This window comes from Triticum urartu, chromosome 6, assembly GCF_003073215.2.
Source record: "Triticum urartu cultivar G1812 chromosome 6, Tu2.1, whole genome shotgun sequence".
NCBI classification, from domain to species: Eukaryota; Viridiplantae; Streptophyta; class Magnoliopsida; order Poales; family Poaceae; genus Triticum; species Triticum urartu.
The window spans coordinates 539,587,393-539,612,742 of record NC_053027.1 but is presented as its reverse complement, the minus strand read 5'-3'; the positions used below and the strand labels follow the sequence as shown (position 1 = coordinate 539,612,742).

Here is a 25,350-nt window from a genome sequence, read left to right as displayed (position 1 = left end):
TTGCACTAAGTATGATCACTACTTGTGCATCCAAAAACCTTTAACCCAGTTTTGCCACATGAGTCCACTATATATACCTATATGTGGTATTCTTTTGTCATTCTAAGAAAAATTGCATGTACCATCTCTAATTTTCAAAAATAAACTTCTCTTTTGTGTGTTAATTTTGCTCACGGAGCGGTGATGGGTGGCTAATATTTTCCATGCTAGATATGTTATTCTCGCGATGAGTGTTTATTCACTTGTCATTGCACGAGAGTAAGGCAAAGGTATTAGGGATGCCCAGTCCCGAAATGAAAAAAAAATGAATTTACTTTATGTTGTCAAATAATAAATTCCTTGGAAAGTGTTGGTATGGAGGGCAACCATGGATACGACTAGCCATCGAAAGTGAAAGTATGGTGGAAAAAGGAATAAATTTTATTTTCTGTTTGGGAACCGCCTATGATATTTCTAAGCATGGAAAGTATTGGGAACTCTAACTCGTTTTCGTTGGTGGGATGGATACACCTCCCAAAATGTTTTTATCTCTAAGTTTTTCGCTTTGAGCTCTGGCACCTCTACAAATCCCTACTTCCCTTTGCGAAGGGCCTTTCTTTTACTTTATGCAATTTTTATTTTTGAATTTGAGTCTCCATATTCTCTTATAAAAGCACCAACTAGGAAGCAATATGATCATACTTGAGTATTGGATGTAGCTAATATGTGAGTGTGTTTCATGAATGAATCAATGGTTGAGCATGATGGGCTAGGGATAGTTTATTTTAGCGTTGATATTTTGAAAGACATGGTTGCTTGTTGATATGCTTGAGTATTTAAATTATCATGTCAAAACTACACTATTGCTTTGAACAATATAAAAGTCCAAATGTCCATGCTATAAAGAAAGAAATATGATATGACATGTTAGGCATCATTCCACATCAAAAATTCTGTTTTTATCACTTCCCTACTCGAGGACAAGTAGGAGTTAAGCTTGGGGATGCTGATACGTCTCCAACGTATCTATAATTTTTAATTATTCCATGCTGTTATATTATCAATCTTGGATGTTTTATAATCATTTTATAGTCATTTTATATGGTACTAACCTATTGACAGAGTACCAAGTGCCAGTTGCTGTTTTTCCATGTTTTTTACATCACAGAAAAACAATATCAAACGAAGTCCAAATGCCACGAAACTTTACGAAGATTTTTTATAGGCCAGAAGGAACACAACGGGCCCTGGCTGCACCTGGGGGGTGCCCCGAGGGGAGCACAACCCACCAGGGTGCACCAGGAGGCCAGGCGCGCCCTGGTGGGTTGTGCCCACCTCCAGTGCCCCCCAGACCGCTTCTTTGCTCTATAAATACCCCAATATTCCCAAAACCCTAGGGGAGTCAACAAAATATTGATGTAGAGACTCGAAGGTCTGAAGTAAACTACTCACACATCATCGGAGGGGCCATGGAGTTGATGTAGAGGCCCTCCATGATCAATGCCCCCTCCGGCGGAGCTCCGGAAAAGTCCCCAAGATGGGAACTCTTGGGTACAGAAGGTTGCGGCGGTGGAATTAGGTTTTTGTGGTGCTCCTGGATGTTTGCGGGGTACATAGATATATATATATATAGGAGGAAGAAGTAGGTCGGTGGAGCAACGAGGGGCCCACGAGGGTGGAGGGCGCGCCCAGGGGGGTAGGCGTGCCCCCTGCCTCGTGGCCTCCTTGATTGTTTCTTGACGTCCACTCCAAGTCCCCTGGATCACGTTTGTTCCAAAAATAACGCTCCCGAAGGTTTCATTCCGTTTGGACTTCGTTTGATATTCCTTTTCTACGAAACACTGAAATAGGCAAAAAACAGCAATTTGGGCTGGGCCTCCGGTTAATAGGTTAGTCCCAAAAGTGTAAATAAAGCCCATTAACATCCAAACAGGTTGTATAATAGCATGGAGTAATCAAAAATTTATAGATATGTTGGAGACGTATCAGACACCATCTCGGATGGGGTTCACCACCTCCATTGGTGCCTCTCCGATGATGCGTGAGTAGTTCTTTGTAGACCTTCAGGACCATAGTTAGTAGCTAGATGGCTTCCTCTCTCTCTCTCTCTTGATTCTCAGTACAATGGTCTCTTGGAGATCCATATGATGTAACTCTTTTGCGGTGTGTTTGTTAGGATCCGATGAACTTTGAGTTTATGATCAAATCTATCTCTTTTTATATCCATGGAAGTATTTGAGTTTCTTTGATCTCTTTTATGCATGGTTGCTTATAGCCTCGTATTTCTTCTCCCATATTTGGGTTTTGTTTGGCCAACTTGATCTATTTATCTTGCACTGGGAAGAGGTGCTTTGTAGTGGGTTCGATTTTACGGTGCTTGATCCCCGTGACAGAAGGGGAACCGACACGTATGTATCGTTGCTACTAAGGATAAAACGATGGGGTCTATCTCTACATAGATATATCTTGTCTACATCATGTCATAGTTCTTATTGCATTACTCCGTTTCTCCATGAACTTAATACACTAGATGCATGCTGGATAGCGGTCGATGTGTGGAGTAGTAGTAGTAGTAGATGCAGGCAAGAGTCGGTCTACTAATCTTGGACGTGATGCCTATGTAATGATCATTGCCTGGATATCATCATGAGTATTTAAAGTTCTATCAATTGCCCAACAGTAATTTGTTCACCCACCGTTTGATATTTTTCTCGAGAGAATCCACTAGTGAAACCTACGGCCCCCGGGTCTCTTTCTCATATTATTTGCTTTTATTTTCAGATCTATTAATCCAAAAACCCAAAAATACCTTGCTGCACTTTATTTTATTTGTGATCTATTTATTCAATCTATTACAACTTTTTCCCGTCACGCACCAATTTCTGGCACCGTTACCCGAAAGGGATTGACAACCCCTCTGACATGTCGGGTTGCGAGGGTTTGTTATATGTGTGCAGGGGTTGTTTACGTTATGTTGCTTGCTTCTCCTATTGGTTCGATAACCTTGATTTCATATTTGAGTGAAATACCTACCGCCGTTGTGCTGCATTATCCCTTCCTCTTTGGGAAATACCGACGTAGCTTCAAAAGACATCATCGAGCTCGAGCTCAAGCCAAGCAGCTGCAAAAAAGCGGGAAAACTATTCCCCAGCTAGGAGAACAGGCGGTGCAATTGACCCCCCCCCCCCCGCTCATTGTACCTACACATGTGAGTACCGGCACCGATCAGTTGGTAATAACTGATGATCATAGAAGGCATGCTGAAGAGGCCGGTGTCATTGTAGACAACTCCTAGGCATCGAGCCCATGGAAACTTTTACCAAGGAGCAACTAAAACAGAAATATGCTCGCATCCAACCTCTGGTGAAGCCTGAGGACATCAAGAGTCTATCAACGAGAATGTATGAACTGCATGAATGGTACATCAAAGAAACCAAGACTACCGATCGAGAGTTCCTCATGGTGAGAGTCAGGCCAGAGCATTACTACCATGAAAATGCTCTATATGTTGAGTTTAAAGAATTGTTTTAGTTATTCAATCAAGACGCACTTGACAAATATATCGTAAGTTGTTGTTGTTTGTAAATGATTTTTTTCTGTAATTTAATTAAGTTTCTAGCTAGCTGTAGTGCTCTTTGATCATTACCTGTAATTATCCTCACTATATTCTTTTTTGTGATATTATGCAGAATGAAGATGTATGAAATGAGCCCATTGACCCAAATACCATTAATCAAGATATATGGACACGTCCATAAGAACGAAAAGACACAGAGAAAAGCTTGCTAGAGTTTTTGGTGTGCCTAAATACCTGTCCAAAAATACTACTTCCTTACAACTTCAGATGAGTCACACTGTCTTGTACTAAAAATTATATTTTTGCTTAATAGCTAGATGTTAATAAGTGTACAGAGGGTTTAGGTAGTTGATGAGTTATGCACATGCCTGCTTAATTATACATGCATGCCCGCTTAATTGTACATGCAAGCTGTGCGCATGCCATTTCCACTGGATCTTGTTAATAATTGAAATTAACGAGGGAAAAGTTCAAGTACTGGACTCACTTCTTAAAGATGTTAACGACTACTCAATCGGTTTCCACCGGATGGTCGACAGGTAATTTAAATCATTATCGAACTATATGTCGGCCTGTTTAGTTCGTCATTCCCTGATATCAATTAATTAATAACTCATTTATTCATTTTATTTGCCGGCGGGCAGGGCTTGGGAAAAGTTCATCAAACAGGTTGATGGCCAATGGAAAAAAAACTGAAATGGTGTCTACCCAAGGTAATTAATTAAGTACCTATCAGCTAGCTATCATCTCTTTAATTCTAGTTTCAATACCATTATTTTGCTTGATTAATTATTATTTGATTGAATTCTATTGTCCTAAAGGCCCTGAAGCAGACGTCGGGGACTGATTTATGTGCATACTATGTTTGCAAGAACATTCGCATGATGGCATCCGAAAGGACTAGAACTGATAGAGACTAATGGGTACGTTTGTCAGAACACTATTCATAATTTTTACATTATTATCTAATATACATACACACAACTAATACATGCATATTGATCTCTTTCTTTAAAAATGAAGGAGATGCGGGATAAGCTCCTACCAGCGGCTCGCGTACGAGCAATCCAAGAGGAAATAGCTGGATTTTTGCATAACGTGTACAATATGTAGTGTCGTAAAATATGTTTGAAATGAAAAAGAATTAAATGAAAAACACAAAACTAAAAGGAAAACTCTGAATGTTTTTTATGACAAGTTTATTGACGCGAGGATGACTCGGATAGCAACTATTAGTATTTTTTGTCTTTTTTTTCTTTTCGGATGGCAATTTAGTTGTAAAAATGTCAAGGCGGGATTGCTTCGTGCCACACGCGTGGAAATTATCATTTTGATAAATCTATGCTAACGATAACTTCGTTGAACATAATTTCTATCAACATCGAAATCAACTGCATCCAACAAGCAAACTTTTTTGTCAGCCCATGTATAGAACACTTTATCAACATGTCTCTTGTTTGGAGATGTAAAGCCAAATATAACACTCGCAGTATTCTAAATTCATGTATGTCGTGGTTCGCACTAAAAAATTATTGGAATTTCTACACCTACGAAATATGATGACACGCAAAGCATTAATAACAACCAGACAACAACGGACAATAAGTGAGATCAATCATTTACCACTATCGTAATATACATCATCAAAAAATATTTTTTTAGTAACGCTTACTATTTACTAATAGGAAACTATCAAAATTGGAGCACGACCGACGCTGGAGATGCGGCTGCAGCTGCGCAGCTGCCGGCGTCCTGGGAGGAGTACCAGCCCCAATCCCGGATTTTCGGTTCGCTGATCTACGATATGCTTCAGGGAGGGAAGCCGCTGCCCGCCGAGGTCATCTCCAACGACGAGGACGACGAGTGCTACGACAGCGACAATGGCTCCAGCGAGGACTCCGGCGACGAGTAGATCCCCTATGCTATGTTTTGATTATGTTTAATTATGGTTTGTACTAAGAACTTCCCTATGCTATGTGTGCTGAACTCCCATGCGCTATGCTATGTGTGTTGAACTCCCGTGTGCTATGCTATGCTACGTTGGTTTGATGAACTCCGGCGAGATGTTTTTAGCGTGGAGTATAGTTTGTTTAAATTTGTGTCATATGCGGGATCGTTATGCGGGATCTGTTCTTGCAGCGCGGCCGGTGTCCTACAAAAATCGTTTATTAGATACCGTAAACGATTTTTCAGGAACAATGGTTTACGGGATCTACTAGAGATGCTCTTACCGACCGAAAATTAAACAATAGGTGGTCTCATATGCCACGTTCAACCACGAGGCTCTAATTTCTGGGAGCTTAGTAACTTTATTATACTGATATATTAGATGCCATAGGCATCATAGCATACATACATGGGTTGAACCAGAAGGAAATTTGCACGACAATGTTAAAAAGAAAAAAAAAACTGTGAACACATGTTGTCCATGAAAACTTAAACCAAGATACATTCGCTTCTCCAACGACCAAGTGAGCTAGGTGAACTAGACTCAATCAATTTATATGCGGTGGAGTATTATTCTGCAAAGGTAGCGGCCGTAGGCAGACCGGGCTTAGTTCAGTCCAGGCAGCTTCTCCTTGATCTTGTCCATGAAGCTCTTCTTCTCACCGGTCCCGTCGGTGCCGTGTGTCCCAGTGCCAGTTGTTTCGTTGTGTCCTTGCTGCCCGCCGTCGGTGGCCGTGGTTCCATGCGTCTCCGTGCCGGTCATTCCAGTGTGTCCATGCTGCCCGTAGGTGCCAGCGGTCTGCTGGTGGTCACCGTGACCACCGGGGAGCTTCTCCTTGATGTTCTCCATGGCATCCTTCTTCTTGTCGATGCCACCGGTGCCCTGTGTTCCCTTATCGGTCACTCCGGTGTGTTCGTGCTGCCCGTAGGTGCCGCCAGTGGACGGGGTGCCATGTGTCGCCGTGTCGGTGTGTCCTTGCTGCCCAAAGGTGTCACCGGTCTGCTGGCGGTCATTGTGGCCACCGGGGAGCTTCTCCTCGGTGTTCTTCATGATGCCCTTCTTCTCGCCTGTGCCGCCTGTGCTGTACGCCTCTGTGTCAGTCACTCTAGTGTGTCCGTGCTGCCCATAGGTGCCGTCGGTGGCCGGGGTGTCATGCGTCCCCGTGCCGGCGTGGTGCCCGTCGGTGCGAGCAGTCTGCTGGTGGTCGTCATGGCCGTCGGGGAGCTTCTCCTTGAAGTTCTCCATGACACCCTTCGTCTCGTCGGTGTCGTGTACCACTGTGCCGGTCATTCGGGTGTGTCCCTGCTGACCATCTGTGTCGTCTGTGGCTGTGGTGCTATGCATCCCCATTCCAGTCATTTCGGTGTCTTCCTGGCTCCCGTAGGTGCCACCAGTCTGTTGGTGGTCACCATGGCCACCAGGGAGCTTCTCCTTGATGTTATCCATGGCGCCCTTCTTCTCGCCGGTGCCATATGTCCCCGTGTCGGTGTGTCCCTGCTGCCCATAGGTGTCACCGGTGGCAAGGGTGCCATGTGTTGCAGTGTCGGTGTGTCGCTGCTGTTCATAGGTGTCGCCGGTCTGCTGGCGATCATCGTGGCCACCGGGGAGCTTGGGCTTGATATCGTCCATGACGCCCTTTTTCTCAGTGTTGCCGTGTGTCCCCCAGCCGGTCATTTCGGTGTGTCCCTGCTGGCCATGCATCACCGCGCCGGTTTGTCCCTGCTGACCGTAAGTGCCACCGGTGTGCTGGTGGTCTTCGTCTCCACTAGGCAGCTTGTCGTTGATGTTCTTCATGACGCCCTTCTTCTCGCTGGTGTCGGTGTCATGCATCCTCGTGCCAGTGGCTCCGGTGTGTTTGTGCTGCCCGTAGGCACCATCGGTGGCCGGGGCGCCATGTGTCCCCGTACCGGTGTTTCCTTGCTGCACATTGGTGCCGCCAGTGGCTAAGGCGCCATGCGTCGCCGCATCGATGTGTTCCTGTTGCCCGTAGGTGCCACCAGTCTGCTGGTGGTCCCCGCAGCCACCAGGGAGCTTGTCATTGATGTTCTCCTTGACGCCCTTCTTCTCGCCCGTGTCGGCGCCATGCAACCCCGTCCCGATGGCCCCGGTGTGTCCATGCTGCCCGTAGGCGCCATCGGTGGCAGGGGCACCATGTGTCCCCGTACCGGTGTTTTCGTGCTGTCCATAGGTGCCGCTGGTGGTTGAGGCGCCATGCGTCGCCGCATCGGTGTGTCCCTGCTGCCCGTAGGTGCCACCAGTTTTCTCGTGGTCCCCATGGCCACCAGAGAGCTTGTCATTGATATTCTCCATGACGCCCTTCTTCTCGCCTATGTCGGCGTCGTGCATCCCCGTGCCGGTGGCCTCAGTGTGTCCGTGCTGCCCATAGGCACCATCGGTGGTCGGCGCGGCATGTGTCCCCGTACTGGTGCTTCCCTGCTGCCCATACGTGTCGTCGGTGGGCGAGGCGCCATGCGTCGCCGCAGCGGTGTGTCCCTGATGGCCGTAGGTGCCAGCAGTTTGCTGGTGGTCCCCATGTCCATCAGGGAGTTTGTCATCGATGTTCTCCATGTCGCCCTTCTTCTCGCCCGTGTCGGCACCATGCAACCCCGTCCCGATGGCCCCGGTGTGTCTGTGTTGCCCGTAGGCGCCATCGATGGCAGGGGCACCATGTGTCCCCGTACCGGTGTTTTCCTGCTGCCCATAGGTGCCGCTGGTGGCTGAGGCGCCATGCGTCGCCGCATCGGTGTGTCCCTGCTGCTCGTAGGTGCCACCAGTCTGCTGGTGGTCCCCATGGCCACCAGAGAGCTTGTCATTGATGTTCTCCATGACGCCCTTCTTCTCGCCTATGTCGGCGCCATCCATCCCCGTGCCGGTGGCCCCGGTGTGTCCATGCTGCCCATAGGCACCATCGGTGGCCGGCGCGGCATGTGTCCCCGTGCTGGTGTTTCCCTGTTGCCCATACGTGTCGTCGGTGGCCGAGGCGCCATGCGTCGTCGCAGCGATGTGTCCCTGATGGCCGTGGGTGCCAGCAGTTTGCTGGTGGTCCCCATGTCCACCAGGAAGTTTGTCATCGATGTTCTCCATGTTGCCCTTCTTCTCGCCCGTGTCGACGCCGTGCATCCCCGTACCGGTGGCCCTGGTGTGTCCATGCTGCCCGTAGGCACCATCAGTGGCCGGGGCGCCATGTGTCCCCGCACCGGTCTTTCCTTGTTGGCCATAGGTGCCGCCGGTGGCTGAGGCGCCATGCATCGCCGCGGTCATGTGTCCCTTCTGCCCGTAGGTTCCACCAGTCTGCTGGTGGTCCCCATGGCCACCAGGGAGCTTGTCATTGATGTTCTCCATGACGCCCTTCTTCTCGCTGATGTCGGTGTCGTGCATCCCCGTGCCGGTGGACCCAGTGTGTTCGTGCTGCCTGGAGGCACTATCGGTGGCCGGGGTGCCATGTGTCCCCATACCGGTGTTTCCCTGCTGGCCATAGGTGCCACCGGTAGCTGAGGTGCCATGCGTCGCCGCGACAGTCTGTCCCTGTTGACCGTAGGTGCCACCAGTCTGCTGATGGTCCTCATGGTCACCAGGGAGCTTGTCATTGATGTTCTCCACGACGCCCTTCTTCTCGCTGGTGTCGGCGCCGTACATCCCCGTGCCGGTGGCTCCGGTGTGTCCGTGCTGCCCGTAGGCACCATCGGTGACCGGGGTGCCATGCGTCCCTGCAGTGGTGTGTCCCTGCTGCCCGTGGGTGGCAGCGGCCGGCTGGTGATCACCGTGGCTGCTGGAGAGCTTCTCCTTGATCTTGCTCATGATGCTCTTCTTCTCGCCGGTGCCGTGTCCCTGGTGCTCCATCCAGCGCCGAACTTGTCACTCGGGAAATCTACTAGTGGTGTTGTTCACTTGGAGCAGGTGGTTGTGTGAAGCAGGTGCTGCATGAGGCACTATTTATAGGCCGTTAGAGGATAGACGAAGCACGACGTGTTCTCTCGTGAGTCGATGGGCAGGTGAGTGCCGACTAGCCCATAATGAGGGGTGGTCACTGGTCAGATGGACGAATCGCCGCGGCAGGGCGCTACGTGTGGTCGCGTCAGTGGGTCGGCAGGTGGCTGCCGACTAGAGGAGCCGGGCCTCTCAAGCCAGTCGGCGCGTCCCGGTCGCCACGTCCGTCTCATTCGTCCCGGTCGGCGCGTCCCAGCTCATTCGTCCTCGTCCGGGAAGAAGATGATTCCCCAAAAACATCTGACCCTTCTTTTCTCTTGCAAAAGAAAATGAATTGTTTGCTTAAGAGGATGGAAGATCGAAAGTGTCGGCATATAACGACAATGAGGCTACGAGAGTAACTAGACGAAGCATACGAGAGGTTAAGGGCTTTGATTCAAAATGATTTTATACAGTAGGATTTTTTGACTGATTTAGATCCTAGGGATTTTTCTATGTTGCCTATTTCATTCATAGGACTGAAATGCTTGGTGATTTTCCTTGGAATTCATTTGCACTTCATTTTGGAGAAAAACGCGCATCCACTAATATCTCTGTGCAGAATTCCATTGCTTTTGTAGGGATATATCAAACACTCTTTCATTTGAATTCATGTAGTTTTATAATTCATAGGATTCAGGACATGTCACTACTATCCTTCGTATTTTAGCAGTAAAGAATCACAACCACAATGAAATCAAAACTGTGAAGCAGGCAATTTGCAAAGACAATAGCAGAGAGTAACATCCTCAGAATTTTTGCATCAAACAAACTTGATTTGCTAAGCTATAGATAGTTTCAGTGCAGTATTTAAATGCAGGTTGGGGATTCCATTAGATGCATGCTAGTGAGCCAAAGCAGAAGTAAGAACAGATCACCCAAAAGTGGGGAGAAAATCGATCTCAATGATCTGTTCTCCACTGAAAACTGAAAGGGCTGCCTCCAGCGTACCTCATCACGAAAATTTGCAGGATGTTAAAACTTCCATCAATGCTTATCACAAAAAGAAATTCAGATTTTTTTGAATTTAATTTATTAATTTTTCGGATTGTATTGTTCATCGGGGAGCATGTGAGCTCGGGATAAAAAAGAGCACTTTCTTGCTGCGGAGCGCTTCTTTTGTTTTCATACAACGTTGTAAAATTGAACGTGATCACAGGCTTCTTTCGAGTAATGGAGCCAGGGCTGCTAACACTAACGATTCAGAATCAGAATGATGGGGTGCGGAGATACGTTTGGTCGTCTCGGCCGGGTGAAATCTTCATTTTCTCCTAATGCCGTCTTACCTTGTTGTTATTTGACATCCCGGACGCAAACATCACGCGATAACGCACCCCTGTGGCCAAGACATTTCGAAATGTCTTCAGTAAATCGTGTTCCTGCAAGTTCTTCGCGCTCTAGCTAGTGGTAACATGGCAGAGTATGGCGCTACCATCTTTGCAAGGGAGGACAAGAACAAACATTCAGACAAGTATATACTTCTTTTCAAAGCATTACTTCCATCGCACACGCTTGAAAATAATGGTTGCGTTACACACACATAACGTTACAGTTTTGTCCCAACATTCAGAATGAGGCTACATGATTTATCAACGAGCAAATGCGCCACTCTAAACCGCAAGGAAGCACGCAATTCTACATTTGAGAAGAAGGCCGCAGAGAAACCAAACATAAAAATGACCAAGCTGCACGGAATGCGCTCGCGTGTGGACGGGCAGGTGAGTGCCGACTAGCCCATAAAGAGGGTGGTCAGATGGACGAATCGCCGCGGCTGGGCGCTACGTGTGGTCGCGTCAGTGGCTGCCGACTAGAGGAGCCGGGCCTCTGATGGGCAGTTGGCGCGTCCCGGTCGCCACGTCCCAGCTCACTCGTCCTCGTCCGGGAAGAAGATGATTCTCCAAAATCATCATCCCATCCTTCTTTTCTCTTGCGAAAATGGTACTGTTTGCTTATGAAGATGATACTCCCTCCATTTATAATACTCCTATAAGAACGTTATTACTCCCTCCGTCTCTCCGTCTCTCCGTCTCAAAATGCTCTTATATTATGGGACGGAGAGTGTAGATTGAAAGTGTTGGCGTGTGACGACAACGAAAGTAACTTGACGAAGCATAAGAGAGGGTAAGACTTTTTTTTCTTGCAATGGGGAGCAAGCCTCAGTTTTGCATCGAGCTATGTGCACACAACCATATTATTATGTCGTAGAGGCTGAGGTTTTGATTCAAAAGAATTTTATATTTTTTTAGAGTATTTATATCATGGGAAATTTTTCTATATTGGTTGTTTGATTCAGATGAGTGAAATGCCCGGTAATTTTCCTTAGAATTCATTTGCACTTTATTCTAGAGAAAAGTGTGCACCCACGAAATCTCATTATAGAATTTCTTCGCTTTTATAGGGATATATCAAACACTCTTTCAATCAAATTCATGTAGTTTTCTAATTCGTTGGATTCAGGAGATGTGACTACAATCATTCGTTTTCTATTCCACGTTTGCCAGCACTATGGTCCTGTTTGGAAACCATGTAGACTCTCCTTCTTTTGTGGGGGAAACCATGTAGACTCCACCTATAATAAGATCACCTTGTATATTACTGTGCACAGACCATAATAATGGTTACAAGGGAAACCATTCCTCTTTTTTTTTGGAAAAGGGAGGCTCACCCCCGCCTCTGCATCTGAAAGATGCATGCGGCCATATCATTAATAAAAGGTTTGAAAAATAACAAAACTAGGGAAACCATTCCTAGTGTAAACATATATTGTTTTCCACAATAGTTGTATGTAAGTCGCCTAAATTTGGAATTTGGGCTAGTTTATTTTCATGTGAAGAAAGGAACAGTTGGAGGGAAGGGAGGAGCTCGCCAGATAAGACTCCCATATCTATCTTAGGGGTGGTGCAAGTTTGCCGGAAAAAGGTCAGCGCCGGAATTAGAGATTGGCAGAGGGCGGTGGTTGGGGAGGGGGACGAGGCTGGCGCCGGAGCACCTCGGTCGAGGGCGGCAGCTCGAACGGTGGTAGTAGGCGGCAGGGGGGAGGGGGGATCACTGCTCGAACGGTGATTTTTAACAGAAAACTTATGATTAATTTTTTGCAGGTCATATTCCAGGCTACGGCATGGATCCGTATGTGGTCATTACTCACTCCTACGGCCTCCCGGGAGCAGCTGGCTACTGGGTGCAACCGATGGGAGATGGCAGCACGGATTTTTTTCAACCGGTTTGGATGGCGATCACTACATAGGATAGGTCCTTAGTGTATCCTCGTCCAGCCGGATGTGGCTTTGAGACTTGTACTCTTTATTTTTGCTTTGTTCCTTTTGTGGGCAGTACTATGCAGATCAGACTTTGTTACTGTCGGCTTTTTAATAAAGTGGCCGCATGCATCTTTCTGATGCAGAGGCCGGGGATGACCACTTTTTCCAAAAAAAAAGAGGGGAGGGGGAGATAGTGATCCGTTTTCTAGGAAGAAGAGCAGTTGGAGGAAGAAGACGTGAGCTGAACCGTTCATTTTCTATCCAACGGCTCAAAATCCTGCCAAATCAGCTGATGGCCCAGTTTAAGTTTTCAGGTGACTTGCAATTAGCCACTCACTTTGTTTTCTGTTTGGATAGGAGGGCTGTAGAAGCATGTAACCATGTGAATTAGAAGAGCACTAGTGGAATTTGCATTATCTCCCCCCTTTATGTTTTCCTTCATACAAATGATCAACGAATATATATCTTACAGTCATGAGAGGGGCTATAATTCCATATATTGTTTTGCATATTAAAAAATCTGAACCATACAAGGTATATTTATACACTGTAGAAAACAGAATTCATATGTGAGGTCGAACAAACTTGATCTGCCAGACCATAGACGGTTTCAGTGCAGTAATTTAATGCAGGTTGGGGATTCACAGTGGATGAATGCTAGTTAGCCAAAGCAGAAGCAAGAAGAGATCACCCAAAAGGAGGAAAAAATATCGATCTCAATGATCTGGTCTCCACCGAAAACTTAAAAGGCTGCCACCATACATACATATAAACTTCAAAATAAAAGATAGGTTTATCTGTTCATGCAATAATCTCATAGCAGAGCAGCATATGATTTGCTTTCTAAATAAATAAACAAGGCACCACAAAAAAAAAATCTGAAACAATTTATAGGCACTTTTTTCATCCTACTCTTGCACGTGACTTCTAGCCATGTCAGTTATCGAAGGCTGTATGATTCAAGCGCAACGCAGCCGACCCTGTCTCCACGTCCCAGTTCCTATCCACACACAACAGCACCTTCAGGGAGTGTGTGCACTGTCTACTCTCAGAGCATACAGATCTTACAAGGAATCAGCATCACCGAGAAGAACAAACTATGTTTTGCATCAAAGCTAAGACAAGAGTGTGCTTGTTTTGTTTTGAACGTTGTAAAACTGAACCTGATCACAGGCTTGTTTCGAGGAATGGAGAAGGGGTTATTCTAAAGAAGAGTTCGAAATCTGTTATGCCACTAGGAAAGTCCTGCAACAGTGCAACACAAAGCTATCATTTCTTTTACCGCTCCGAAGTACTCCCTCTGTAACTTAACATAGGACTTCTTTGACAGTCATATTGTCAAAAGACGTCTTATATTAAGTTACAAAAGCCTGTCGGATAATAAGATGGACAAAAGAAAAGGAACAAAAAGGAAATTTGCATGACGGAGTGTAAATAGACGAAAACTGTGAACACACTGTTGTCCGTGAAAACTTAAACCAGAGATACATTTGCTCCTCCAACGACCAAGTGAGCTAGGTGAACTAGACTCGATCAATTCATATACGGTGGAGTATTATTCTGCAAAGGTGGCGGCCGTGGGCAGACCGAGCTTAGTGCTGTCCAGGCAGCTTCTCCTTCACCTTGTCCATGAGGCTCTTCTTCTCACCGGTGCCGTGTGTCCCAGTGCCAGTCGTTCCGGTAAGCCCCTGCTGCCCATGGGTGCCGCCGGTGGCCGTGGTGTCATGCATCTCCGTGCCTGTCATTCCAGTGTGTCCATGCTGCCCGTGGGTGCCAGCGGTCTGCTGGTGGTCACCTTGGCCACCGGGGAGCTTCTCCTTGATGTTCTCCATGATGCCCTTCTTCTCGCCGGTGCCGTGTCCCTGGTGCTCCATGTTGCGCTGAACTTGTCACTCGGGAAATCTACTAGTGCTGCTGTTTACTTGTCTTGGTTGTGTGAAGCAAGTGGTTGTGTAAAGCAGGTGCAGCACGAGGCACTATTTATAGGCCGTTCGAGGGTGGACGAAGCTCCAGGTGTGCTCTCGTGAGTGGATGGGCAGGTGAGTGCCGACTAGCCCATAAAGAGGGGTGGTCAGATGGACAAATCGCCGGGCAGGGCGCTACGTGTGCTCGCATGAGTGGGTCGACAGGTGGCTGCCTACTAGAGTGAAGAAGACACTTCCCCAAAAACATGTGATCACTCTTCTTTTCGTTTGCAAAAGTGGTATTGCTTAGCAGATCGAAAGTGTCGACATGTGACGACAACGAAAGTAAGTACACGAAGCATATGACAGGCTGAGCTGGGGGTTTGATCCAAAAGAGTTTTGTAGGATTTTTAGAGAATTTAGATCGTAGGGATTTTTTTTTCTGTGTTGGCTGTTTGATTCATAGTATATTGAAATGTTAGCAAGTTTTCTTAGAATTCATTTGCACTTTATTTTGGAGAAAAAAGTGCATCCACTCAAATCTCTGTGTATAATTCATTTTCTTTATAGTGATATCAAACACAAAAATGCCTTTTGGAGGCCGAGCTCCATGCAGGCCTCCAAAAGCATTTCTGAAATTTCATCAAAATTCATATTTCTAGATTTTAAAAATTATGAAAAAATACACATAGACATGAAGGCATAATATACATGTGTGTAAATTTTCAGGACAAATTATGTTGAAATGAGGCCTCTGTAAAAAAACAAATATGAGGTTTTTCAACACATGATACTATTAATCCTCAAAGACAACAAATTTGTATTTTCTGCACAGGTCGCATCTCAAGGTTTTTCATTCTGAATTTTTACACACATATACATTTCATCTTTGTATACTTGCATAAAAGTTTCCAGATTTTTTTGAAACTGAAAAGTTCAATTTTTTGAAAAATAGATTCAAAAATAAAAGGCTGCATGGAGCTCGGCCTCCAAAACGCCTCACTTCATCAAACACTCTTTTATCTGAATTCCTGTAGTTTTCTAATCCTGTAGGATTCAAGAGGACATGTTAGTAAAATCCTTCGTATTTCTATTTCCCTCGTTTTGAGAAAAGATACCCTAATTTGGCGCCCCAAACTAGCAACTCACCCGTACAACCGGCTCCTTCATTCCTCTCTTGTCGTCCCTGTAGGACATAGTCAGGCAAAACTCTTGCGATGGTAAGATTTTTTCCATGCCGTGCCATGCGGGATGTGGTGGAGCTGGCGCATGATCTGGCGTAGTGGCCATTGGTGTCGCGAGGTGCTTCCACCGATGACGCGGCGGTTCGAATTACATGCAAGGTAGCGTGGAGCAGACGATCGACGTGGAGGTAAGCACCAGAGCGGATGTGCGTTGGAGTTGCGTGCAAGAGGCGGACGACCAACAGCCGAGCTCGATCATGGACGTCGCGACTGCTCCAAGTCTTTCAACTTCCAAAATTTTGACAATCGTAATTTGAATTTTTTAAAATAATTTTCAAACGTTTCACTTTCAAAATTTGATCTTTTAGAATACTTTGAACTTACAAAATTTTGAACTTCAAAAAATATTTCAAAATTTTGAAATTATAGAATTTTGGAAAATTTCACAGAAAATAGAAAATGTACGTCCTATGTGGGGCCCACAATGTGATTGTGTAGTGGGAAAACTTGTGTGACCATACATGTCGATTACTACCTCCACAGGTCTAAGCACATGAGAGACTTACGAGGCACGTCTAAGAGCAACTCTAGCAGATTTGCCATAATAACTTCCAATAATTATGATTTTGGCCAAAAAAGGCATTGTAGCATGGTCCTCATATTGTTGGGCATCGTAGTATAGAAAAAAAATGTCCTATGAAACAAAACTAGGATCACTATGAAGACATACATACAAGGTTAGATCTTTACCAACAACAAGTTGCAACGGAAAAAGAGTTTGTGAAGATCGTGTTCTTGAAGTCTCACGAACAGATCCCTCAAACAAGAACCGGACGTACGGCCCCTCTGTGCATTGCACATGTTCAACACCAGAGATCTGGCAGTGCTTCCTCGTCTGGGGCTTGATGATGCCAGAATAGAAAAGGAGGGAGGAGCAGCCCTTCGCGAGAAGAGCTATGGTGGAGAACTAAAGAGGGGGACACCGCAGATCGCGAGAGAACTTGTGTCTCAGTAGGGGGCGCCCCATGGGTATATATAGGTGGAGGGGCGAGGCCAAGTTGGAGGAGGGGGCTTCCCCTTGTGGCGACGGCCAAGGGGGTGCCGCCCCACCACCCTCTAGCTTGGGGGGCACCACATATATGGGCCTTTAGGCCTATGTGGCTGCGCCCTAATAGGCTTTAGTCTATTTGGGCAGCCCATGGTGCCTAGAATAATCCTGAGGGGCTCCATATAAATACTGGAGCCCTCATATACTAGTATTACATCCTCCAGATCTTTCACACCTATCCAGTTTTATTTGGTTTTCTCTGAACTGCTTCTGATTTCCCCGAAACACTTCTGGTTCTCTCGCACAATAATTTCCGTTATCTCCGAAACTTTTTTGGTGATATACTCCAATACTCCCAACTCAATTAGAACTCAACGAATCAAAGGTTCTTAAGTATGTGAGCTTGTAGGTTTGGTGAAACACATACATGACCGAAAAAACTTTCGACCAATGATCAATAGCGGAACTATGGACATCCATATTGACCCCTATACTCACACAAATGTTTATCGACTGAACCTGTAGCTACCATATGATATTCATTTTGCTTTGCGATAATTTACAAAACCCGAGGTGATATATATCAGTATCCCCGTGAGTCAAATACATTCTCACTATACCTGATGATGATAGATGTCGTCACACCGAAGGCCCCTAGAAAATCTCTCCATCGTCACAGGAACAAAATCCGAGTCTCGATCTATCTAGTTCCCCATCATATGTTTCCGATGAACATGCAAGATGCCGTTATGATCACCCTGTTACAACTGACATCAGAATAACCCCAAAGTGCATCATCCGGTATGGAGTGACTCTATACTCTCATGGTCTAACGAAGTGCATATGTTAACTTCCCGTTTCATGGACTATAGACTTGTGACAATATCATCTCTTAGTAAAAGATACAACTTGGGTCATGGCAATACGAGTGTTCTTCCAACATCGTTACCTCAAATGTTCTCAGCATCATTGTCACATTTAACTATGCCCATGACCAGAAAAACAAGACCATCATACACCAACTGAGCTAGTCTTAAATGCAAGACAAGGAATCTTATTTTATCGCTTATAACTCTAGATGTGTAGATGAGTTTTCCTCTGATTCTCTTGGTTTTTGCAGGATTGAGAACCACGACAATTATAGCATAGAATATAAACATTAATCATGAATTATTATTGTTGGGTAATGTTGCATGGAAAATATAAAAAAATAAGCACACGCAAGATCTATCCATGGAGATGCATAGCTACGAGAAGGGAGAGTGCTTCTACGTATCCTCGTAGACCGTTAAACGGAAGCGTTTTATCACGCGGTTGATGTAGTCGTACTCTTCGCGATCCGATCACGATCCAACCGATCTAGTGCCGAACGAAATATGACACCTCCGAGTTTAGCACACGCGCGGCTCGATGACGTCTGCTCCTTCTTGATCCAGCAAGCGGGAGAGGAGAAGTAGATGGGATCACAACCAACACGACGTCATGGTGGTGATGGTGGTGGTGGAACACCGACAGCGCTTCGCTAAGCATCGCCGGGACGAGGCGGTGGAACTACGGAGTAACGGGAGAGAGAGGGGCGCCAAGGGCTTGGCGTGTCCTCTTGGGGAGCCCCCTTGTAACACCCACGATGCGGCTATATTCCCCACGTGTCGGAGCATGACTTAGAGGCATAACCGCATAGTAGGCATGTCGCAAGAGGGGTAATCTTTACACATCCCATGTACTGAATAAGAAAGGGATAAAGAGTTGGCTTACAATCGCCACTTCACACAATACGTAAATATAGTATTACATCATCCAGAATACAATCAAGGTCCGACTATGGAACCAAATAAAGAAAGACAACCCCAATTGCTAGATCCCCGATCGCCCCGACTGGGCTCCACTACTGATCAACTGGAAACGAAAACAACACAACGAACATGATCTTCGTCGAGCTCCCATTTGAGCTGGGTTGCATCACCTGCACTGGTAGCATCGGCACCTACAACTGTTTGGAAGTATCTGTGAGTCACGAGGACTCAGCAATCTCACACCCACGAGATCAAGACTATTTAAGCTTATGGGTAGGAGAAGGTAGTGAGGTGGAGCTGCAGCAAGCACTAGCATATATGGTGGCTAACTTACGCAAATAAGAGCGAGAAGAGAAGCAAAGCAACGGTCGTGAACTAGAAGTGATCCTGAATCTACTTACGTTCAAGCAAAACACGAGACTGTGTTCTCTTCCCAGACTCCGCCGAAAAGAGACCATCATGGCTACACACGCGGTTGATTCATTTTAATTAAGTTAAGTGTCAAGTTTTCTACAATCGGATATTAACAAATTCCCATCTGCCCATAACCGCGAGCACGGCTTTCGAAAGTTCAAAACCCTACAGGGGTGTCCCAACTTAGCCCATCACAAGCTCTCACGGTCAACGAAGGATATTCCTTCTCCCAGGAAGACCCGATCAGACTCAGAATCCCGGTTACAAGACATTTCGACAATGGTAAAACAAGACCAGCAAAGCCTCCCGAATGTGCCGACAAATCTAGATAGGAGCTGCACATATCTCGTTCTCAGGGCACACCGGATAAGCAATCCGTACAACTAAAAACCAACCCTCAAGTTTCCCCGAGGTGGCGCTGCAAGGGGCTCTAGTTTGGACCAACACTCAGAGGAGCACTGGCCCGGGGGTTTAAAATAAAGATGACCCTTGAGTCTGCAGAACCCAAGGGAAAAAGGCTTAGGTGGCAATGGTAAAACCAAGGTTGGGCCTTGCTGGAGGAGTTTTATTCAAAGCGAACTATCAAGGGGTTCCCATTATAACCCAACCGCATAAGGAACACAAAATCAAGGAACATAACACCGGTATGACGGAAACTAGGGCGGCAAGAGTGGAACAAAACACCAGGCATAAGGCCGAGCCTTCCACCCTTTACCAAGTGATACATCTCCATCGTATCTACTTTTCCAAACACTTTTGCCCTTGTTTTGGACTCTAACTTGTATGATTTGAATGGAACTAACCCGGACTGACGTTGTTTCCAGCAGAATTGCCATGATGTTGTTTTATGTGCAGAAAACAAAAGTTATCGGAATGACCTGAAACTCCACAGAATATCTTACAATAAATAATAAAAAATCCTCGCCAAAGATGAAGACCAAGGGGCCCACACCCTTGCCACGAGGGTGGGGGCGCCCCCCCCCCCTCCTAGGGCGCGCCCCCTACCTTGTGGACCCCCTGGAGACCTCCTGACTCCAATTCCAACTCTATATAACTGCTTTCGGGGGAGAAAAAAAATAGAAGAGCAGATTTCATTGCGTTTTACGATACAGAGCCGCCGCCAAGCCCTAAAACCTCTCGGGAGGGCTGATCTGGAGTCTGTTCGGGGCTCCGGGGAGGGGGATTCGTCACCGTCATCATCATCATCAACCATCCTCCATCACCAATTTCATGATGCTCACCACCGTGCGTAGGTAATTCCATCGTAGGCTTGCTGGACGGTGATGGGTTGGATGAGATTTATCATGTAATCGAGTTAGTTTTGTTAGGGTTTGATCCCTAGTATCCACTATGTTCTGAGATTGATGTTGCTATGACTTTGCTATGCTTAATGCTTGTCACTAGGGCCCGAGTGCCATGATTTCAGATCTGAACCTATTATGTTTTCATCAATATATGAGAGTTCTTGATCCTATCTTGCAAGTCTATAGTCACCTATTATGTGTTATGATCCGTTAACCCCGAAGTGACAATAATCGGGATACTTACCGGTGATGACCGTAGTTTGAGGAGTTCATGTATTCACTATGTGCTAATGCTTTGTTCCGGTTCTCTATTAAAAGGAGGCCTTAACATCCCTTAGTTTCCATTAGGACGCCGCTGCCACGGGTGGGTAGGACAAAAGATGTCATGCAAGTTCTTTTCCATAAGCACGTATGACTATATTCGGAATACATGCCTACATTACATTGATGAATTGGAGCTAGTTCTGTGTCACCCTATGTTATGACTGTTACATGATGAACCACATCCGGCATAATTATCCATCATTGATCCGATGCCTACGAGCTTTCCATATACTGGTTTACGCTTATTTACTTTCTCGTTGCTATTGTTACAATCACTACATAATACCAAAAATATTACTTTTCTTTCATTACTCTTTTGTTACCGTTACCACCACTATCGCATTACTTTGCTACTAAACACTCTGCTGTAGATACTAAGTTTCCATGTGTGATTGAATTGACAACTCAGCTGCTAATACTTGATAATATTCTTTGGCTCCACTTGTGTCGAATCAATAAATTTGGGTTGAATACTCTACCCTCAAAAGCTTTTGCGATCCCCTATACTTGTGGGTTATCAAGACTAATTTCTGGCGCCGTTGCCGAGGAGCATAGCTCTACTCTTTGAGTCACTTGGGATTTATATCTGCTGGACACTATGAAGAACTTGAAAGACGCCAAGACAACAATTTATCCCTCAACTACGAGGGGAGGTAAGGAACTGCCATCTAGCTCTGCACTTGATTCACCTTCTGTTATGAGTAAGCTTGCGACACCTAAACCTGCTTCTGCTATTCGTTCTGATATGTTGCATGTTATTGATGATGCTACTTCTGCTATACATGATACTTATGATGAAACTACTTCTATGCTTGATACTACTGTGCCACTTGGTGATTTTCTCGAGGAACGACTTGCTAGGGCTAGAGAGATTGAAAATATTGAATCTGATTATGAAGATGAAAGTGATGATGAAGAATCACTTGTTATTCCTGAGGGTTATTTATTTGATCAAGAAGCTTCTTTAGCTATTTTAGCTTGAAAAGATAGATATGAACTCAAAAGGTTATTAGCTAAATGGAATAAGCAATCTCTAAATGCTAGGATGAGACCTGACCCTACTTTTGCTACTTCACCTATCTGTGTTACTGATAAGGATTATGAATTCTCTGTTAATCCTGATATAATTACTTGGGTTGAATCTGATCCTTTTCATGGCTATGAATCTGAAACTGTTGTGGCACATCTTACTAAATTAAATGATATAGCTACCCTGTTCACTAATGATGAGAGATCTCACTACTTTTATATCCTTAAAATATTTCCGTTCTCATTAAAGGGTGATGCTAAGATATGGTTTAATTCTCTTGATCCTGGTTGTGTGCGTAGTCCCCGGGATATGATTTACTACTTCTCTGCTAAATATTTCCCTGCTCATAAGAAACAAGCTGCTTTAAAGGAAATATAAAACTTTGTGCAAATTAAAGAAGAGAGTATCCCACAAGCTTGGGGAGGCTTCTGAAGTTACTTAATGCTTTGCCTGATCATCCTCTTAAGAAAAATGAAATACTTGATATCTTTTACAATGGACTAAACGATGCTTCCAGAGATTACCTGGATAGTTGTGCTGGTTCTATTTTCAGGGAAAGAACACCGGATGAAGCTGAAATCTTATTGAATAATATGTTGACAAATGAAAATAATTGGGCACCTCCTGAGCCAGCTCCTGCTCCAATTAATGATCCTATTCCTAAACCAACTCCGAAGAAGAGAGGTGTCCTATTTCTCAGTCCCGAAGATATGCAAGAGGCAAAGAAATCTATGAAATAAAAAGGTATTAAAACTGAAGATGTTAATAATTTACCTCCTATTGAAGAAATACATGGTCTTAATTTACCGCCTACCGAAGAAACATATGATCTTAATCCTTTATTTATTGAAGAACCTCCAGACCTCGATAACCCGACACAGGTAGTAAAGGTAAATTCTCTCTATAGATATGATAAATCTTAAATCCCTCCTGCTAAAATTGCTAGTCAATGCTTGGATGAGTTTGATAATTTTATGTTTAAGCAAGAAGACTTCAATGCCTATTTTGGTAGACAATTAAAACAAGATGCTGATATGATTAAATACTTGGGTGATTATATGGCTAATATTAGAGGTGAACTTAAACTTGTTAGCAAACATGCTTCTATGGTTACCACTCAAGTAGAACAAGTACTTAAAGCTCAAAAGGAATTGCTCAATGAGATGAATAGTAAGAAAAATGATTACGCTGTTAAAGTGGCTACTAGAACTGGTAGAATGACTCAGGAACCTTTGTATCCTGAAGGCCACCCTAAGAGAATTGAGAAAGATTCTCAGAGAAATAAAATTGATGCACCTAGTTCTTCTGAAAAGAAGAAAAAGAAAAATGATAGAACTGTGCAAACTTCTAGTGAACCTATTGCTGAACCACCTGATAATCCAAATGATATCTCTATGTCTGATGCTGAAACACAATCTGGCAATGAACATGAACCTAATGAAAATGTTAATGATGATGTTCATAATAATGCTCAACCTAGTAATGATAATGATGTAGAAATTGAACCTGTTGTTGATCTTGATAACCCACAATCAAAGAATCAACGTTATGATAAGAAAGACTTTGTTTCTAGGAAACATGGTAAAGAAAGAGAACCTTGGGTTCAGAAACCCATGCCTTTTCATCCCAAACCATCCAAGAAAAAGGATGATGAGGATTTTGAGCGCTTTGCTGAAATGATTAGACATATCTTTTTGTGTATGCGATTGACTGATATGCTCAAAATGAATCCTTATGCTAAGTACATGAAAGATATTGTTACAAATAAAAGAAAGATACCAGAAGCTGAAATTTCCACCATGCTTGCTAATTATACTTTTAAGGGTGGAATACCAAAAAAACTTGGAGATCCAGGAGTACCTACTATACCATGCTCCATTAAAAGAAACTATGTTAAAACTGCTTTATGTGATCTTGGAGCCGGTGTTAGTGTTATGCCTCTCTCTTTATATCGTAGACTTGATTTGAATAAGTTGACACCTACTGAAATATCTTTGCAAATGGCTGATAAATCAACTGCTATACCTGTCGGTATTTGTGAGGATGTGCCTGTTGTGGTTGCAAACGTTACTATTTTAACGGACTTTGTTATTCTTGATATTCCCGAGGACGATAGTATGTCTATTATTCTTGGAAGACCTTTTCTTAATACTGCAGGGGCTGTTATTGATTGCAACAAAGGCAATGTCACTTTTCATGTTAATGGTAATGAGCATATAGTACACTTTCCGAGGAAACAACCTCAAGTTCATAGTATCAATTCTATCGGAAAAATTCCATCGATTATATTTGGATGTTTTGAATTTCCTCTTCCTACTGTCAAGAAGAAATATGATATACTTATTATTGGGGATGTGCATATCCCTGTTGAGGTAACCTAGTGCTATTCGAAATTTCTCCGGTTTCATGTTAATCGGAATGAGTTTGTTAACAAGACTTGATCAACATTGTTAGTGGATTCCTTTTGACGAGCATGAGATGGATGAAACTAGAAGCACAACCTTCTGTACCCTCTCTATACTTTCTGTTATTTAGTTGAAATAAAGTAAAAATAAATAATTTTTTGTCTGTTATCGGATTATCCGTGAAATATAAAAATACCTCGAAAATAAAAGTTCTCCAAATGCCCTGAAATTTAAATATGATTTTTTCTAGAATATTTGAGGATTTATGGAACAAAGAACACACCAGGGGGGCCAACCACCCTGCCACGAGGGTGGAGGGCGCGCCCACCCCCCTAGGGCGCGCCCCTGCCTCGTGGGCCCATGATGGCCCTCCTCCACTTATTCCTGCACCCATCCTCTTCTTCTTCCTCCCACAAACACGAAAAACCAACTCAAGCACGAGTTCCAGCCCTCTTTGCTGCCATTTTTGATCTCCTTGCTCAAAGCACCTCTCACAAAACTGCTTGGGGAGATTGTTCCTTGGTATGTGACTCCTCCATTGGTCCTATTAGTTTTTATTCTAGTGCTTTATTCATTGCAAATTTTTGCTGCTTAGGTGACCCTGTTCTTGAGCTTGCATGTCAAATTTATATGGTCAAAAGTAGTTTTGATGCATGATATAGGCCCTAGGCACTTGTAGGAGTGGTTGCTATCAATATTATTGAGTTTGGTTTACTTTTATTTTGAAGTTACTAAAAATTTCAGAATTTTTCAGAAAATGATGAGGAGATTATTGAGGGGCTCATCAAGCCAAAGCTCGAAGGAAAAGGCACGGAAGCCTAAGTATAATTTGCCGCGCACCGCGGAGGTTCGGGCGTGTGAATGGCCTTCCGAGGATTTCTTGAGAGTAGCCAGGATTTATGAAGATTTTCATGAATTGGCTCATAATGCAGGCCTCACCACTTTCCTCCACGACCAATGCGATCAGTATCTCTTACTCACAAATACCTTTGTGCAAAACTTTCATTTTCATTCTAGGAACTCACCACCTACGATGGAGTTTCATTTATATGATGAGCATAAGGAGATGTCACTTTATGATTTTTGTCGGATTTGTTTAGTCCCTTTTGGGGGCAAGACAGAAGAACCACATGTAACATCCCAAATTTTCAATTTGGAATTTTATACATTAGATCATCATGCATATCATATTTTATTTTGCATTTTGGTTGATCCTA

General features: G+C 44.5%; 2 protein-coding genes across 2 annotated transcripts; both read right to left on the bottom strand.

The window, feature by feature from the left end:
• Positions 1-5,954: 5,954 nt before the first annotated feature.
• LOC125515052 (filaggrin-2-like) lies at positions 5,955-9,403 on the bottom strand. The gene has a single exon (XM_048680471.1). The coding sequence runs from the start codon at positions 9,342-9,344 to the stop codon at positions 6,111-6,113; it is 3,234 nt and encodes a 1,077-aa protein (XP_048536428.1). The 5' UTR covers positions 9,345-9,403; the 3' UTR covers positions 5,955-6,110.
• Positions 9,404-14,162: 4,759 nt separating this feature from the next.
• On the bottom strand, positions 14,163-14,682 carry LOC125515054 (cold-shock protein CS120-like). The gene has a single exon (XM_048680473.1). The coding sequence runs from the start codon at positions 14,599-14,601 to the stop codon at positions 14,320-14,322; it is 282 nt and encodes a 93-aa protein (XP_048536430.1). The 5' UTR covers positions 14,602-14,682; the 3' UTR covers positions 14,163-14,319.
• Between the last annotated feature and the right edge of the window lie 10,668 nt (positions 14,683-25,350).